The sequence below is a fragment of the Phacochoerus africanus genome, chromosome 5, assembly GCF_016906955.1.
Source record: "Phacochoerus africanus isolate WHEZ1 chromosome 5, ROS_Pafr_v1, whole genome shotgun sequence".
NCBI lineage: Eukaryota > Metazoa > Chordata > Mammalia > Artiodactyla > Suidae > Phacochoerus > Phacochoerus africanus.
This window is the reverse complement of record NC_062548.1, coordinates 130,071,304-130,089,002: the sequence shown is the minus strand read 5'-3', so window position 1 is coordinate 130,089,002 and position 17,699 is coordinate 130,071,304. Positions and strand designations below refer to the sequence as shown.

Sequence of the window (17,699 nt, the reverse complement as noted above, 5' to 3'; positions counted from 1 at the left end):
TGGAGATGCATTTATGGTGTTTTATCTCTAGGGAGGAAAACGTACAATAAACAAAATGATTTGAGATGATGATGCTACGAAGAAAATAGTGATGAGACAGCCTGGCAGAGAATTGGATGGGCATTCGTTATTAGGAGGTCCTGAAGAGAGGCAAGGTGAGCGGAGACCTGAAGGCCAAGTAAAAGCCAACCACAGAGGGAGCCCCCAGGGTCCAAGAAGCCTGGATATGTAAGGTGGGGCCAGCTTGGTGGAGCTGGAGGCCGGGTAGAGCCCAGGGGCCATCGTAAGGCTGTGGGAAGGTTTTGTTCCAGTTTCTGCTGGGAAAAGAATCATGTGTTGGCTTCAGTGAGACCCAAGGCTTTGCTAGCTAAGATCTGTATAATCATGGAGAAGCTGAAAATTAGCCCTGCTGGCAGGCAAACCGAGATAAACAAGGTTTCCAACAGGACGTGGAACAAAAACACAAAGACACACAGGCAGGGCCAACCTGCAGCTGCAAAATGACAAACCCTTTCCCTAGAATCACCCAGCACAAGGCCCATCGTGAGGCTCCTTTGCAAGACGGCCCTGGGTTCATGGCTGCAGCAGGCCTGGGAAACCCAGCATTGAGGCTTCAGGAGGGCTCTTGGGGTTACCCTCTCTGGCGACGGCCACAAAATCACGACAAGATTAGCCAGCATCATTCTCAACAGCAGCCAGGCGGCTCGCTGAGAGCTTTACACATAATATGGGACATTTCATGTTCCCTTAGGCCTCTGGGGTGACTTCTTGTCATGACCACCCTCTTCTGAGGGGTAGGATTGAGACTTAGAGAAGAAAACTAGAAGTAGCAGAAAGAGGACTGAGAAAGAAATTTGTCTGACATTGGCAAACAAAGGCCTGCACCAGCTCTCAGCTTTCTAGGCGCTGGCAAGGGTGGGAGCTAGTGCTCCTATTCAGGTCTGAGCCCTAAGTGCTGGCCTTTTTTTTTTTTTTTTTTAAACAACTGAGAAATTTTTATTTACTTTATTTTATTTTCTGTCTTTTTAGGGCCACACTGGCAGCATATGGAAGTTCCCAAGCTAGGGGTCAAATCAGAGCTGTAGCTGCCAGCCTACACCACAGCCACAGCAACGCTGGATCCTGAACCCACTGAGTTCAGGCATCAAACCTGCATCCTCATGGACACTAGTCAGATTCATTACTGCTGAGCCATGACAGGAACTCCTAGTTTGTTTTGTATTTTTCTGTTTGGCAGCCCCGGGCATAAGGCTTTCCCAGGCCAAGGATCAGATCTAAACCTCAGTTGCGCCCTAAGCTGCAGCTGTGACAAAACCCTTAACCCACTGCGCTGAGGCAGAATCAAACCTTCGTCCCAGCCCTTTGCACCAGAGCGGGAACTTCTAAGTGCTGGCTCTTCATCACCATATTTTAGCATCTTTCTGCAGGTAAAGTCTCTAAGTGAATTTCAACCCTAAGGCAAAATGCAGGAAGCATCCCATTCTAGTGGCCTGCTTCCGGGAGAGAGTTTACCAGACGCATGCAAACGCTATTAGAGTGAAGTCTGCCTCCTTGATGTGGGGGTAAAAAACCCGGTCCCAGGAGTTCCCGTCGTGACTCAGCAGTTAAGGAATCTACTAGCATCCATGAGGACGCAGGTTCGATCCTTCGCCTCACTGGGTGGGTTAAGGATCAAGCGTTGCCATGAGCTGTGGTATAGGTCGCAGACACGGCTCAGCATAGGCCAGCAGCTGTAGCTCTGATTTGACCTCTAGCCTGGGAACCTCCATATGCCACGGGTGCAGCCCTAAAAAGCAAAACAAACAACCAAACTAACCCCCCCCCCAATCCTATGAGGTACTGAAACCACAGCATCATTTGGGCTGGAAGTCCCCACAGACCTCACCCAGGCTAATTTGCAGCCTGGAAGCCCTGGTGCGGTTGTTCAACTATTGATATCCTTCCATACCAACTGGAAAATAGCTGTCCCCACCGCCGCCGCCGCCGCCGCCGCCGCCGCCGGCCCCCCTGACCCCCAACCTCTGCCCACCCGCACAGAGAGGCCTGCAGTCCTTTGCGATTGGCCAGGCCTGGGCCCTACCTGCTGTTAAAGCATCACCCTCACCTGGATCCACTGTGGGCTCCTGGCTCGTCTTGCCCTCGCGCTCCCCGCCTACCGCTGCGTTCCTTCACCAATGCCTTCTCTGGACTTTACACCCATTCTCTCAGCGCCTCAAACCTTAAAGATGCCTGGTTTCTTTCCGACCAGACATCTGAGATGACAGTGGGAGAGGTAACTGGTGGTTTTAGGCCCAAGGGAGGATGCAAAGCTACAGGCTGCCCCCTGCTGCCGCAGATGAGTATTGCAATCACCCTCCAAGTCAACGTCTCCTTTCTCTGAAAATGCACTCAGCTGCCCCTGAGTGGGAAGTTACAAGATAAAGAAAATACAGACGATGCCCCAGAATATTTTTTCCCATGCTTAAAATTCCCTCCACAACCAGAAACCCAGATTCTTCAGAGTACCAGCCACTGAGTTTATCTTTTGCCTAGCCAAAATAAAACGGAGGGATGCTTTTCCTCTGCAAACAGCAATTTAAGAGACCGGGGATGGCAGTCAGCAGGGGTTCTCGTCCTGGCCACATTTCCTGCCTGTGTAACCAGTGAGGGTGGTGATTTTCCTGCACCCCCAGGCTCTGCACCCAAGCCCGGATCCGATCAGCCCTCTCTCCCAAGGGTATTGTGATGCTTCAGTGAGAAAGGCAGGTGAGCCCACGCTCAATCCTCAAGTGCTTCACAAATGCTATCTTTAAGGTAATTATCTATCAGGGAATATTTAAATTATCTCCCAGAGCCTAGACTGGTATTGAACACATAGAGGGTCTAATTGCTGGAAATGATTAAGGACCCTCCTGGGGAAAGTGGGGCGTAGTCAGCCACGTGGCACGATCGCAGAAGAGGTAACACAGCAGGATGGCTGTCCTCAGAAGGCCCTTGGCTGGTGTCTCGGAACCTGGATTTCGAGAGAGTTTTCTCCATCCCCTGAAAAGAGCGGCTCGCTCACTGCGCCTAAGCTGTTTGAGCTACAGTGTGATGCATGCTGAGCTATGCTGAGTGCTTGCTCTCCTTCTGGGTTTGCGTACGTGCTGCACAGTCCGTGCCTAGGTAGCCAGAGCCCGGTGAAAGCTCCAGGCCCTGAGTCTCCAAGGAGCCTCCTGGGGAACATTTCACCCGTGTTGTCACCACTCACTGCTGGGGAATTGAGCACGACCCGGGCAACCCCCCTGGATGAAGATTCTGGAAGCTTGTGCCTGATTTCCTCCGGACTCCAAATCGCACGCCTTCTCCCTTTGCTCTCTTCGCTGATTCTGCTCTGTTCCCTTTTGCTGTAACACATCACACGTGTGTCACCATGTGCTGAGCCCTGCAGGCCCTCCTGGGAGACCACCAACCCCGGGTGGGCTCAGAGACCCTGACACACCACACAGTCCCCAGATCTGGCAAGACCAGTCAAGCTGACGCATCACTGGGGAGCATCACTGCTCTATAGGCTGAAAGTCGTTAAAACATCCGAATGCTTTGACCCACCATCCCATTCTGGGAAATGCGTCCTGTCGAAACAATTCAATAGAAAGAAACAGAGGCAGGAAGATACTCATTCCGTGAAAGTCGTCCTACCCCTGAAAATGACCTGAAAGGCCCAAGAAGAGAAAACCACAGCTCAGTGAATTAAGATACATCATTTCTAAGAAACAGATTAAAGTGAGAGGTACAAAGATTATAAACAGGAACATGAAAAGAGGTTTCCAAAGGTGAATTTTTCTTTTGAAGCTGCCTACAAAACGGTGGGGACCTGGACAGCACGTGTGCAACAAACAGTAAGATGGAAAGCGGCGGGGCGGGGCGGTGCTGGACCACCAGGGCGTGGCGGTAACTCGTCTTTAATGACGCTGTTGGCATCGATGGGAATTTTTTAGACACTTGGCAGGAGCAACTGGAAAGGCTCTTTCTGTACTCTCACCACCTTTTTAAAGGTGTGGGCTTGCAGGGAAGAGGGGGTCGAAGTTGAGCCGAAACTTTTCTCTGGCAAAGAGAGGTTTAGGGCAGAAGAGGGCGGCCTGAACTATGCAAACACGTGCTGCAGTGCCCCTGCCTCCCCCAATCCGCTTGGCCCTGCACCCCAGCCTGCCCTCTCCTCCGCTGACCCTCAGTTCGCCCCTCCGGACGCTTGCTCAGCTCTTTTCAACCTCCCTCCTTCCGAGGCTCGCCGGTCCCTCTGCCCCACCTGGCCGTGGGGAGCTCCAGCCGGGGCCAACTTGGAGAGGGCGGAGTCTAGGAGGTGGGCGGGGCTACGAGGGTCCTTCCCGCCCACATCTGCCCCACCCAGCGGAACCTCACTCAACTTTGCGGAGTCCCCGGAGTCCCCGGGGCTGCTGCCACTGGCCGTGCCTGTCACCGCACACCTGAGCCCAGGCTGTAAAGCTTTACAAGCATCTATTCTAAGGTCCTTCTCGGGGTTGAGAAAAACCGGATAAAACACAGCTGCAGCAACCCCTCGAATCTAGGGATTTTTCTCCTCTCTTGCAAAGTTGCCTATAACGTTATATCACAAGGCAGGCAAGGGGGGATGACGTGCCCTAGGATACCTAGTGAGTCCCTGGCAAAGCTGGGACTGGAACTCGGTGTCCTGTCCTCCCAGGGCTGGGGCTGCAGGAGACCTACTCAGAGCAAATCTGGATGCTTTTCCAAGTCAGTGACGGTGGAAAGAAAATGTGTCCCAGCTAGACTGACGGGAGTCACCTTTTTTCCCGTCAGCATTTTCTTTTGGAAATTTCCAAACACATCGAAGAGATGAAAGAATGGTACAGTGAACATTTTATACCTACCCCCTCGTGTGTACAATTAACATCTTATTGTATTCCCTTTGTCATGTATCTATCCATCCTTGTACCACCTATTGGGCTGAAATCATTTCTAAATAAATTTTCATCTTTAAAAACCAGCCCCCATGGAAATAGTCAGCCTCTACACACATCAGGCCCTTGGTCATCCTGGACACCTCTGCTGGCCTTTTTGGTCCTGTTTCTTCTCTCTGGAACATGTGGCCAGGGGTCCTGGGCCAAGGTATCTGAGCAAACCGCATGGCTGTTCCAGGCTGTTCCAAGCTACTCTGTGCCACAGTCTGCAGACGGCCTTATGAGTGGTTCTCCAAGCAGTAGGCATTGCCCTCTCTAATCGCACTCATGGGACCCCTTCCAGAGGTTCCACGCAGTCAGAACCACCACTCCTCGGGCCACAGCAGGGACTGTCCTGACGGCGCGGGAGCCACAGACACCTAAGGGGGAACAACCACCAGCGAAGCCTGTTTCTGGGCCTCAGCGTTTCCCTAATTCATCCTTTTGGAATAAAACTTCAAAGTCACCAAATGCCAGCCATTCTCATCCCCGCTCGGGAGAAACAGAAGGAGGTGAGACGGAGCCCCAGCCCCGCAGCCTCTGCCTTTAGACCGACGTCCTCTCAGAGGTCACCCTTTCTTAGCCCCTTCCCCATACAGGTGCTGGGGACTCCATGTGGCCTGGTGGCTCTCACCCCGTCTCCTCCAGCGTGGGCTTCACCACCTCCTCTCACCTGGTCCACGGCCATGTCACCTACCCTGCTGGTCCTTTACTGATCTTCTTTGTCCTGTGGCTTGAAGGCAGCGGCACCCCTGTCATGCAGGAGCTCCTGACACTGCTCCAAGCCATGCGTGGCCCTGCTGCCCCCTTTAGCCCCCAGGCTGGTGCTCAAACCCCGTTGTTCTGTCTTGCATCCAAGCATTTGCACCTGCCCCATATATACCACCTGGCACCTCCTTCATGAAAGCAGAATCCAGAAGATGTGCCAAGGGTGGGCACACAGTGCCCACAGGCCTGGTGTGTTGGCTGCCCCCCACAGCCCTGGGTGCCTCTTGCCCCTCGGCGTAGTGGGACTTCATGTGCACCAGCCATGTGCCCATGTGTTACCCCTCCGGCCGTAGGGAGCACCATACCTGGTGGGTGAGCCCACAGGAGAGCTTTATGCCAAGAACTGTGACTCTGCCCACACACCCAGAAGGTAAGAAGATGCCAAAAGCCCCAGAAGCGTGGCGTGTGCGGGCAGAAGCCTTGGTGGGCAGGAGAGGCCTGGGGCCACAGGGCAAACTCGGGCCGCACGCGGCAGCGCAGAATCGGGGCTGAAGTTTCAGAGCCTGACTCCCCACCCGGGCTGCTCCTCAAGGCCCAGCTTCGGCTAGCAACTGAGAGGCCTTGGGCCGTCACACCCCTTGCTGGTGAGGGCCTCCGCTCCCACATCTGTAGAATGGGCTCAGAGATGCCTGCCTTGCCGGATGGGAAGGGTTCAGCAAGATCAGGGGCAGCTCTTTGTAAACCGTCCAGGTTTAGGCGGGAGAACAGGTTTTAATCATGCAGCATCTCTAACTGTCCCTTGCCTGGCAGATACTCCCTGATTCCAAGAGAAGCAAAGCCACACCACTCCCCGCCCCATCCGTCTTCTCCTCGGAGCCTCGGGGCATCCACCAGGGGCGGGGCGAGGTGCTGCTCCCTCTTCACCTGCCTCCAAAGGGGCCGGGGCTGCCCAAGGTCAGGTGTCTGAGCCCAGACCCTTGTGTTCTCTCTGGGAGCTCGTGTCTTACTGCCCCAGAGGTCCGGACCTTGGCCCCCTCCCCTCCCCTATGCTGTACTGAGGTCCCCAGCCGGGGCGGGGGGTGGCAGAGCTGAGGGGCAGCTGAGCTGGGCATGGCCCAGACCACTAACCATCTCCACCCCCCAGGGGCTTAAATGTGTGTGTGTGTCTCTTTATCACACACACACAGGCACACATGGCCCGCCCCTTCCTTGGTCCACGGGGGAGCTGCCCATTCCCAGGGCAACCGTCAACACAGGCAGAAGCTCAAACCCAGCTGGGCTCAAACGCTCTCTCCAGCCTGGAGGGCCTGGTGTCATCGGCCACTCTGAGCTCAGGGTCCGGTGGGGACAGGACCCCTGTACAGGCTCTCCTGGGGGTTAGGAGGGAGGGGGCGTCCTGGGAGAGGTCTGAGCTCAGGCAGGGCCCCTCTCTCTCTCCCTCTCTCCCTCTGTCTCTGTCTCTGTCTCTCTCTCTCTCACACACACACACACAAACACACACACTCGCTCCCATGGGAGGCCACCCCACCCCTGGGCTCCAGAGAACCACCTCAGCTGGGTCCCCACAGCCCTTGACCAGGCTGCCAGCCTTAATCTCCTCCATGGCCCGGGGCGGCCCTGTGGTGGGCAGGGGCCTTGCTAGAGGCCACCAGGCCACCCAGGCCCTGAAGGCCGCATGGTCCCGGGGAGCTGCAGGTGCACAGCAGGACCAGCTGTGGAGGGAGCTCCTGGAGGCCGAGAGGAGGAGCCAGCGGCGCTGGTGAAGGGCCTGCCCTGCCCTCCTCCCAACACCTCCTAGCCTGACTCAGGCTCTAGGAAGCTTCTGGCGAAAGACAGACGGGGGGGGGGGGGTGGCGGGCAGGCAAAGGGCGTTGATGGAAAAGTGTTTGGGCCTAGGAAGAGCATGAGGAGGAGGAGGAAGTGTGCCCAGCCTTGGCCAGACGGGCACCTCCAGGGTGAGGAGCAGGGTGGGGGCCGGGGCGGGGGCACTGCGTGCATCCTGGGAGCCCAGCCCCCCTTTGCCATAATCCCACCACCTGGAGCTGGAAGGATAACCCGCCGGCAGAGGGATTATGGCAAAGGGCGGCTGGGCTCCCAGGATGCGCGCAGTGGGAGCCAGGGCTGGAGCCTGGGGGGGGGCAGGCCGCCCTCTGACCCAGGAAAGAAGGTCCCTTCCAACTCAGTCCAGTGGTTCCTAGGAGAGCCGCCATGTCAGACCGCAACGGGGCCGGGCCTGGCTTGGCTGCACGGAGCCCTCCCTCCCAGGACAAGGCAGCCAGAGGGCCACCGAGCCCCGCGGGCAGGGGGAGGCTGGCGTGGGAGGAAGCGGCCTGGGCGAGCAGATCTTGTTTTCCCAGGCGCCCGGGAGGCCTCTCCCAGGAGCAACGCTCCTGCTGAGACCTGAAGTGGGACAAGGGGCTCAGGGAGGCTTTGGTGCAGTGCAAGCAGCACAAAGAACAGAGGGGCCTCGGGTCTCCGGTAGAGAAGTAGGCCGACACCCCCCTCACTGATTGGCATCTGGATGATGGTTGAATTGTCCTCGAATGAACGTCTTAATTAATTGATGTTGAATGAATGAATGAACAAATGAATGAATGAAGGTCGAATGAACGAGATGCTGTGGGGAGGGTCTCAAGCAAGGGCCTGACTGGCCTCTGTCGCTGTTTAGGGGACCCATCCGGCCACTGTGCTTGGAACAAATTGAAGCGGGGACAGGTGCGACCATCGAAGTGACAGTTGAGAAACTGGCAATGGCAGCGTGAGGCCAAGGGGGCCTGGGCTCTGGGGGAGGAAGTGTAGCTGGAGATTTGTGGAGAATTCAAGGAATGTTCTGGCGGTAGAATGACCAGAACTGCTGATGGGCTGGAGACACAGAAAGCCAGAAAGACGGGGCGTGTGTTGAGGGGTTGGGGGGCATTGTGAGGGGTGGGTGTGTGTGTGTGTGTGTGGTGTGGGCATTAGTGTTGTGGGGGAGGCATGGGGGGGTGTGTCGGGGCACAGGGAACATTTACAAAGACAAGGCCGTCGGGTGCCATTTAACTTTTCCAACTACTGATAGAATAAAGAAAGTTTTCTTTTAAAAAGGAAAAAGAGGCGTTCCTCTTGTGGCTCAGCGGTAACAAACCCAACTAGTATCCTTGAGGACACGGGTTCAATCCCTGGCCTCGCTCCATGGGTTAAGGATCCAGTGTTGCCCTGAGCTGTGGTGTAGGTCGCAGACGCGGCTCGGATCCTGGTGGCTGTGGCTGTGGTGTCGGCCGGCAGCTGCAGCTCCGATTCGACCCCTAGCCTGGGAACCTCCCTATGCCTCAGGTGCAGCCCTAAAAAGACAAAAAATAATTCAAAAAATAAATTAAAAAGGAAAAAGATAAACATTTCTCAGAGAAGCAGTAAGATGGAAATCCTGAAAGAAGAGCTGCAGCCCTAGAGCAGAAGGTCCCACACGCCCTCACACCCGGCTCCCCAGGGAGAGCGTGGGGGACAGGAACTCTCTGGAGAGAAACTGTCTGAGAATGTTCCAGAACCACAGAAATACATGAATGCACAGACACAGGAGGGAGAACAAGCAAGGCAGTCACAAGGTCCAGAAAGCGGGGATCCTAGCACAACAGGGGTGGGGGTGATGAATGGTGGGAGCCCGGGGGTCGGAGGGCAGTGGGAGGGCCCAGGGGTGGCGGCGGGGGCGGCCTCTGGAGTGAACATGTAAGACACGGTTGGTGACCCGAGGCCTTTTCGACTGTATGGAAAATCATCCCGAGGGGGTGGCCTTGTGATTTTGTTGGAAAGTTTCGAATCAGTGACCAGCACGTAGAAACCTAAAAGAATTGGGATGAGATGTCATGATCAGCTCTAGGAAATAATTCCAAGCTGTGCACAAAAGGAGCTGGGATCAGAGTCCCCCGGCCGCGGTATAACGAGTTCATCCTGCAGACAATACCTAACGGGGGAGCCAGAATCTATGAGACAATTCTTTTTTTTTTTTTTATCCTTTGCTTTTTAGGCCTGCGCCCGTGGCACATGGAGGTTCCCAGGCTAGGGGTCCAATCGGAGCTACAGCTGCCGGCCTACACCCCAGCCACAGCCACGCCAGATCTGAGCTGCATCTGTGATCTACACCACAGCTCGCGGCAACGCCAGATCCTTCACCCACCGAGCGAGGCCAGGGATCGACCCCGCAATCTCAGGGTTCCTAGTCGGATTCGTTTCTGCTGCGCCACAACGAGAAGTCCTATAAGACAATTCTTTTGGAAGCAAAGAGGGAGAAGCAAGGGAGGAGAAGGCTGGTTCCTCCCTCCTATGATGGGAAGCCTGCAGATGAGCCCAGGTTTTCAGAACCCCGAGATGTGGCAGTGGGCTTACTCTCTCAGCATCTGGAGGTGAAGGGCTAGAAGAAAGAGCTGAGGGAGTGCCTGGAGGGGGGGGGGAGGGCTCAGGCTGTGAGGATTGGGGCAGAGAAAGCTGTGTTTACATGAGTCTTAGAGAACTCTTTGGCTGTTTGAAAAAACAGATGAAAAAGTAAACTCCCAGCGCAGGGAGGCCTTTCTCCTCGTGGCCCCTCCCCTTCCCCGGCCCCGGCCCCTCCCACCTGCCACCTTCACAGGCTCTGAAAGGTTATCAAGCTTCAGGAAGTGAAAATGCTTTTCTTCCCCAAATAGTGGCAGACACCTCCAGCCCCCCCAGCAGCCTCCGCGGACCCAGACCGGAAGGACGGGGTGTCACCGTTTCCTGCCACACCTGCTATGCACCCTGTGGTGTCAGAATTTCCATGCTGTTGAAATGTGTGTTCATTTTAGAATCTACACCATCAACACGTGCTGATCCTTGGCGTTTGATCCACTTAAGGATTTCAGTTCCTCCACAAAGTAATAGATGCATCGGTGGCGGCAGCTTCTTCCCTTGACCCAAAATCATGGTAAAATCAGGGCAAAATCATGGTAAAAATGATTCGACAAGAAGGTCTCACGCTGCCCGTGTGTTTCCTTTCCAGGGCTCAGAACTGGAGTTTCCTGAAAGACTATGACCCCACGGTTAGACAAACCACATTCCTGGCCAAATACCTGCCCTTGGAATGTCCCCTCAGTCCCTTGCGTTTATCAAGGAGCCACTGTGTCCTGGATGCTGAAACGTACAGAGACAAAATGTCACCTTGTTTCAAGAAACTTGAGGTCTAGTGGGAAAGAGCCTTTAGAAATTCGTCCCAGGAATTCCCAGTGTGGCTCAGTGGGTTAAGAACCCAGCTAGTATCCATGAGGATTTGGGTTCAATCCCTGGCCTCGCTCAGTGGGTTAAGGATCCAGTGTTGCCGTCAGCCGTGGTGTACGTCATAGACTCGGCTCAGGTCCTGAGTTACCATGGCTCTGCCGTAGGCCGGCAGCTGCAGCTCTGATTTGATCCCTAGCCTGGGAACTTCCATATGGCGCGAGTATGGCCCCCCACCCCCCAAAAAATGCATAGTCAGAGACCCAAACAGGAAGCTGAGCATTGTAGCAGGTGACCCAAGGTGGGTGCCACGCCAACATGGCCCTTGTGGGGATTAGGGCAGTTGCACCATCTGCATGGTTGGCCCTTGGGGGGGCTGCCGTCTCCCCAGGGATAGATGTAGTTCATGGCACCCGGAATCCCCGCCTGAGCTCCTGGTCCGGACTCCCAGCCTGCGGAGCCTCTCCCTTCCCCGGGGCTCTGTATGAGCAACCTGACCCCTGAAAGCCCTGACCCACCACAAGGTGGGCCATGGCCTCAAGGACTTTCCCAGGTGAAAGAAAGCCGGGATCCTATTTCTTAACAATGATTCTGTCACTTCTGTTTGACAGGGGGACAAAGTGAACCAGGAACAAGGGCAGGGAGGGCTTGTCAGATTAGTTACAGATCATACCTTCACCCACTCGTCCATCCAACGATTACAGAAGTCACCAGAAGGCATGGTCTGGGCAGCACACCCTCCCAAGGCCCCCAGGCTGGAAACAAACCCAAATGCCCTCGTGGCTGAACAGGTGTATCACGTGTGGCATATTCGCAACAGTCACACGGGACTGCCCTGTGACGTGGAGAACGGAGCCCGAGCCAGGAACAGGGGGCATCTCCCCAACATGTTCTGCAGAGAAAGGAACCAGAGGGAAGAGACTTGGGCCCATGAGGATGAAGTTCAAAACCACCACGTGTGAGGCCCCATCTCAGGTCAGGGCAAGACGTGGTCCCGCCCTCGGTCCTTGCTGGCCAAGCATCACCGGGAAGGGGGCGAGGCAGCGTCTGGATCGGGAGCCCTGGGGGTGAGCAGAGGGAAGTGGGCACCTCTCGGCTGGGGCGTCGAGTCCCGGGTCCAGAGCGGGATCTGGGCTCCCATCACTCGGAGGATGCTTCCTGCAGAGGGGTCCGCCCCCTGCTCCCTTCTCTTCCCACTCAGGGGCCCAGCTGGCGTCTGGCCTCTCCTGTTTGCCGCAGCCAGTGACCCTAACTGTCCCCTCTCCCGGGGCAGCACGAAGGAGCCCGTAAAGTTGCCAGAGTATGTGCCTCTCTTCTCTGACACGGCCCCGGTTCCACGAACCAGGCTGTCGGCAGCAGCATGGACATGCCCCTGGGGAAAACCCTCATTGGCCTGGCCTTCTTCTTCGTAGAAGGACTTCGGAAGAAGAAGCTGGAAGACGAGCTGCAGCCGGTCTAGGAGGAGGGCTGGGTGCCCTGCCCCAGGTAGGTGTGGGGGCAGCTGGCACACCGCAGGGGACCCGGCACCTGTGCCCAGCCAGCATCCAAGCCTCCTCATGGAGGAGGGGGTTTAAAGGGCTCCTGGCTCAGCCTCTCTCCTGAGATGGCGAGGACCCAGGACCCGCCCAAGGCCGTATAACCGGCCACAGTGGGGGCTTCCCTCAGGGCCAGGGCCCAGGAGAGGGAGCCTGCGTGTGGTCAGGAGCACTGACTGTGGGTTCGGATCCCGCTCGCGACTCAGCGCTGCAGCCTCGGCAGGTCGCCAGAGCCTCGGTGCCTCCTCCCCAGCTGGACCACGTGGTGCGTTTCCCATCGCTGCTGTAACAAGGGACCCCAACTGAGGGGCTCGAAAGCACACACACATGTCATCCCGCAGTTCTGGCCGCCAGAAGCCCGGGGGTTGGGGGGGCCCTCACTGGGCTACAATCGAGGTGTGGAATGCAGGGCTGCATTCCTTTCTGGAAGCTGCTCACACTCCTTGGCCTGTGGCTGTTTCACCTTCAAAGGCAGCCACGGACTATCTCCAGGTTGTTCTGCCGGCCTCCCTCCCTCCCCCATCTTTTAAGGACGCGGGATGACCCTGCCTCGCCCTGATCAGTCGGCGTGACCTCTCCATCTCGCGGTCCTTGATTTAATCACATCTGCAAAATGCGAAAGTCCTTTGGCATGCAGGGTGACATGTGCACGGTCCCAGAGGGTGGGACAAGGACCTCTCTGGGGTGCCAGTTTTCTGCCTACCACAGGTGGGGATCTAATCTAATGGCACCGATTGCATCAGGCTGTTGCGAGGATGAAGTGAGCTACCCGGTGAAAGTGTTTAGAGCAGAGCCTGCAACGGGGTAGGAGGCCGTGTCTGCAGAGGATGCCCTCACCGGGGGGGGGAGGGCAAGGCCTGATACCGTCACCCAGGGAAGATGCCAGTCCCCAGACTGGGTCGGCTCTCCGGTCCGGGTCTCCTTGTCTTTTGTTACCCAGGTAACGGTCAGGGCGATGAGGGCGAGGCTGGAGCCAAGCAGGGGGCGTCTGCCCGCAGGGCACCCCAGTTGAGGTGGTGCCACCTGCCTCAGGGAACCTGTGACCTGCATCCAGCCCGTGTTCTCTGTGCTGTGGGACAGACAGAGTCGGCCTGGGCCTGGGTTAGGGCGGGAGCAGGAGACGCAAGCAGGGGTCTAGCTGATGCTCACGTGGGCAGTGCTGGCCCAGGGCCTGGAAGGAAGGGGACCCTTGCTAAGTGCTGGTCCTCCCAGGGTCATGTCGGCAGCCCATGTAAACTTGACAAAGGATGGTCTGGGCCCATCCTATCCGAGTCAAAAGTGCGGATATGGCTTCTTCCTCTTTTTGGTTAAAAAACCACGGGCTGGCTTCCCTCTTCCTCCCGGGCACATAGTTGGGCTGGATTTTCCCTTATGATGCAGGTGTCCCGTGCGACCACATGACAGAGCTGTGGTCGAGGAATGGGAGCAAAGATAGCGTGTGGCACGTTCAAGCCTGGCCCTCGAGACCGCCTGGCCTCTCATCCCCACCAGCCGGGAAAGGAGAGGCCTTGGGGGATGCGGGAGCGGGAGCACAGGTGCGGGGAGCTCGTGAGGGACCCAAGGGTGTCAGGGGAGTAGAGGGCCCTGCCAGCTCACGCCAGCGATGGCGGAAAAAAATCAAAATGCTCCTGTGTCAGGGAGACACACCGAAAACGACCAGCAACAAAACAGTCACCCGCATTTTTAGTGGGACACATTTACAATTTATTCTCTTATTTGCACTTCACAGGATGACAAAGAGCCAGCTCGGCAGGAATGTTATACTCACAAAGGGTTAAAAATCCCTTAAATTCTTGAGGCCACTGCCAAGCCCAAGTCTCTGGGCTTTTCACCTGTGTCTTTTGCAGGATCTCAGCCGCAGCCTCGGGAGGAGAGAAGACAGAAGACAACGAACGGGAGCCAGCAGGGCTGCTTTTTCTGACACTTTCTTGGGTCCTTTTCACTTCTACAGCTCACTTTAAAAGCCGTGGTTGTTTGCCTGTATTAAATTATTTCATCCTCTCAGCAACCTTAGAAATGGGTACTATCATGCCCTACAGTGGAGGAAACTGAGGCACAGAGAGGTTATGCCACTTGCCCAACATCACACAGCTGCTTGCTTCCAGAGACTGTATGTCGCCGAGACTATGCTCAAGCACTGTACCTATGGACCCCGTTAATGCTCTGAAAATTGAGTCCTCGGAGCTCCATGGTGCAGCGGAAACAAATCCGACTAGGAACCATGAGGTTGGGGGGTTCGATCCCTGGCCGCACTCAGTAGGTTAAGGATCTGGTATTACCGAGAGCTGTGGTATAGGTCACAGACATGGCTCGGATCTGGTGTTGCTGTGACTGTGGCGTAGTCCTGTGGCTGTAGCTCCAATTGGACCCCTAGCCTGGGAGCCTCCATATACTGCAAATATAGCCCTAAAAAGAAAAAAAAAATTGAGTCTTCAATAGTCAGCAAATTATAGAATTTTTTCTGCGTAAAGACAGTCTCTGGGTCCTTGGGAATGAGGAGCTCTTTTCCAGTCAGGGCCCCCATCACCACCGAGAAGAGGGCCTCAGTGGTACAAGGCGTTGCTCAGGATATGCCATTTCCACGCAGCATGGAGCCCACCCACGTCACCGCCAGCCTCTGCCCCCCGGCAGAGTGTAAGGGAACAAACCAGGCCCGATGCTGACCCAGCTGGACAGAGGCAAGGTCCCCACAGCAGGACGCAGCCCTTGGCGCTTGGATCTGGGGACGGCAGCCTTCTTCCTTGGAGTCTGAGCCGGAAGCTGGGCTCCCTGTCAATCCGAAATCACGTGCCTGCGCGAAAGTCAAGGGTCAGCACAGTCGGGGTCAAGGTCACGCCACGACAGCATCACAGGAAGGTCAAGCATCACCCCTTGGACTGCGTTGGTCAGAGACAGCTGCCGGTAGCTCCTTAAAGACTCGATCTGCATTTTTGCCATAAGCATGATCCTTTTATGTTCACCCCCAGAAAAAAAGCAAAATGAAACAAAACCACACACAATAGGAGCTCCCGTTATGAAGCAGCGGGTTATGAATCTGACTGGTATCCATGAGGATGCGGGTTCGATCCCTGGCCTCACTCAGTGGCTTAAGGATCTGGTGTTGCCGTGAGCTGTGGTGTAGGTCGCTCCAATTCGACCCTTAGCCTCAGAATTTCCCTATGCGTCAGGTGCAGCCCTAAAAAGCCGAAAACAAAACAAAAACAAACAAACCAAAAAACCCACAATAAAGCTACTTCTATTAGAGGGAAAGGGCAGAAGCAAGAGGTATTCTGGGAACTCCAGAAGGCCTCTGGTCAAGCAGCTGCCTGGGGAGGGAAGGGGCAGCCAGGGGCCGGCGCTGACTCCACAGTTCCTGGGAACACAGCCACCTACAGACAATGTGAGCCCAGCCTCCGGGCCTGGCACGGTACCTGAATCGTCTCTTTTATGAATATTATGTCACCATGGGAGAGATGTGGACACTAAACCAAAGACTTCATTCGGCCTGGCCCGGGCCCCACAGCGAGTGAAGGCTCAGGATCCCATCTCACACCCGCCTCATCCCCCCGACGCCTTCTCCTCCCCAGGCCTCAGTTTCCACGGCTGGAAAATGGGGGTGGGGAGACAGGTTCCTAGGACATCCCCGTTCAGGGGTCCATGCTCGGAGCCCTCGACGAGCCCCGATCATGCCTTTTACAAAGGGGACCCTTTCACAGAGCACATTGTCGGCACAGGTCCACGTGAAGCCGGTGACCTTGGCTGTGTTGGGATGGACTTGGCTCCAAGCTCCAGTAGGTGCATGTCTGTGCACATGTCTCCTGTTCTCTTGGACCGACAGCTTCCTGGGGCACATTCTTCTCACAGCACGTCACCAGTGCCCAGGTGCCAAACTGGCAAAGCTCCCATGCGTGCTCTCATTTATCAGCCAAACAAGTCACATGGCCAAGCCCAGCCTCACTAGGGCCAGAAAGCCCACCTGACCCCCAGCGGGAGCGTCAGAGGGCAAACACTGGCTGAGGAATAATCCCAACTCCAACGCAAAGGATCTGATCGATTCTGTAAGACGCATAAAACAGCATCAGAAACAGAGCCCTGGACCTCCAGTGGCGCGCGTTGAAGCCCTTGGACCGAAACGGCTGGTCTGTCTAGACTTGGTCCAGCCCTTCTAGAGTCGGGCACCTGCTTCTGTTTCTGCTCCAGCTCATGCCTGACCCCAACCTGTGGCTGGGGACTCTGGACCTCTCAGCCTGTGGCAGCTTAGACACTAGGTGCAGGCAGGTGTCTGTCTGTGGGAGCTGAGAGGACAGACCCCACCCCGGCTGAGGGGCTTAGGGAGGAAGGGCTCCTGCAGAAGGACCAGCTGGTCCCCGAGGAAAAGGCAGGGAGATGGGGAGGGGAGGGCACTTCCGCTGCTCGGGCCGATCAAGCCAGGAAGGGCTCCAAGGCAGCGGAGCCACCGGCAAGCTGGCTCTGGGCAGAGCCATTGGCACAGCCCTTATCCTCACTCTGCAGCCTGCCGGCCCCACCTGCTCCTCTGTGGCTGCAAATCATGGGAGACCCCTCTTCCCAACCACCAGCCACCCCCTCCCATCCCTGCCACGTCTGCCTTCTTTTCAAGAGGACGTTGGCTTCTAGTCTCTCCACGTGGTGGCCACATCATCTACCAGGAGTCACAAGGATCAGGACCAAGGGGCATCCGTAGCAGGGCCCCGGTGCCAGGCTCACACCACATCTGGGCCAGAAAAGTCTGGATGGACGGAGCCTGCAGGGGTGGCACCAGCCAAGGCAAGAAGGGGATGCCAGGAGTTCCCGTTGTGGTGCAGTGGAAACGAATCTGACTAGTATCCATGAGGACGCAGGTTTGATCCCTGACCTCGCTCAGTGGGTTGAGGATCTGGCATTGCCGTGGGCAGTGGTGTAGGTCGCAGACTCAGCTCAGATCCGGAGTTGCTGCGGCTGTGGTGAGGGCCAGCAGCTGCAGCTCCAGTTTGACCCCTAGCCTGGGAACCTCCATATGCCACAGGTGCGGCCCTGAAAACACAAAAAAAGAAAGAGAGAGAGAAAAGAAGGGGCATCAACAAGGAGACAAAGGCACCGCAGAGCCCTCGGGCTGGGAGGCAGCAAGTCCCAGAAGGACTGGAACTGGGGCTGAGGAGCCGTAGCGAAGCCTGAAGGCTTCTCTGAGCACATCCGCCTCATCTTCCTCGTGGAAGAACCAACCTCCCTGCTTCCATGTGACAAATAAATGACCACGGCACAAGGAACACCAGCCTGGGACGCCGTCCTGGGCAGGAAAGTGAGGAAGCGGTGAACACAGGAGGGGGAATGCCAAAGGGACCAAAGA

At 56.2% G+C, this 17,699-nt stretch overlaps 1 protein-coding gene across 1 annotated transcript; it reads left to right on the top strand.

The window, feature by feature from the left end:
• Positions 1-7,153: 7,153 nt before the first annotated feature.
• Positions 7,154-12,300, top strand: C5H2orf50 (chromosome 5 C2orf50 homolog). Its single transcript, XM_047779244.1, is given in 4 exon segments — positions 7,154-7,401; positions 10,630-10,664; positions 12,105-12,164; positions 12,167-12,300. Coding segments are annotated over 4 exon segments (477 nt in total).
• The last annotated feature ends 5,399 nt before the right edge of the window (positions 12,301-17,699 follow it).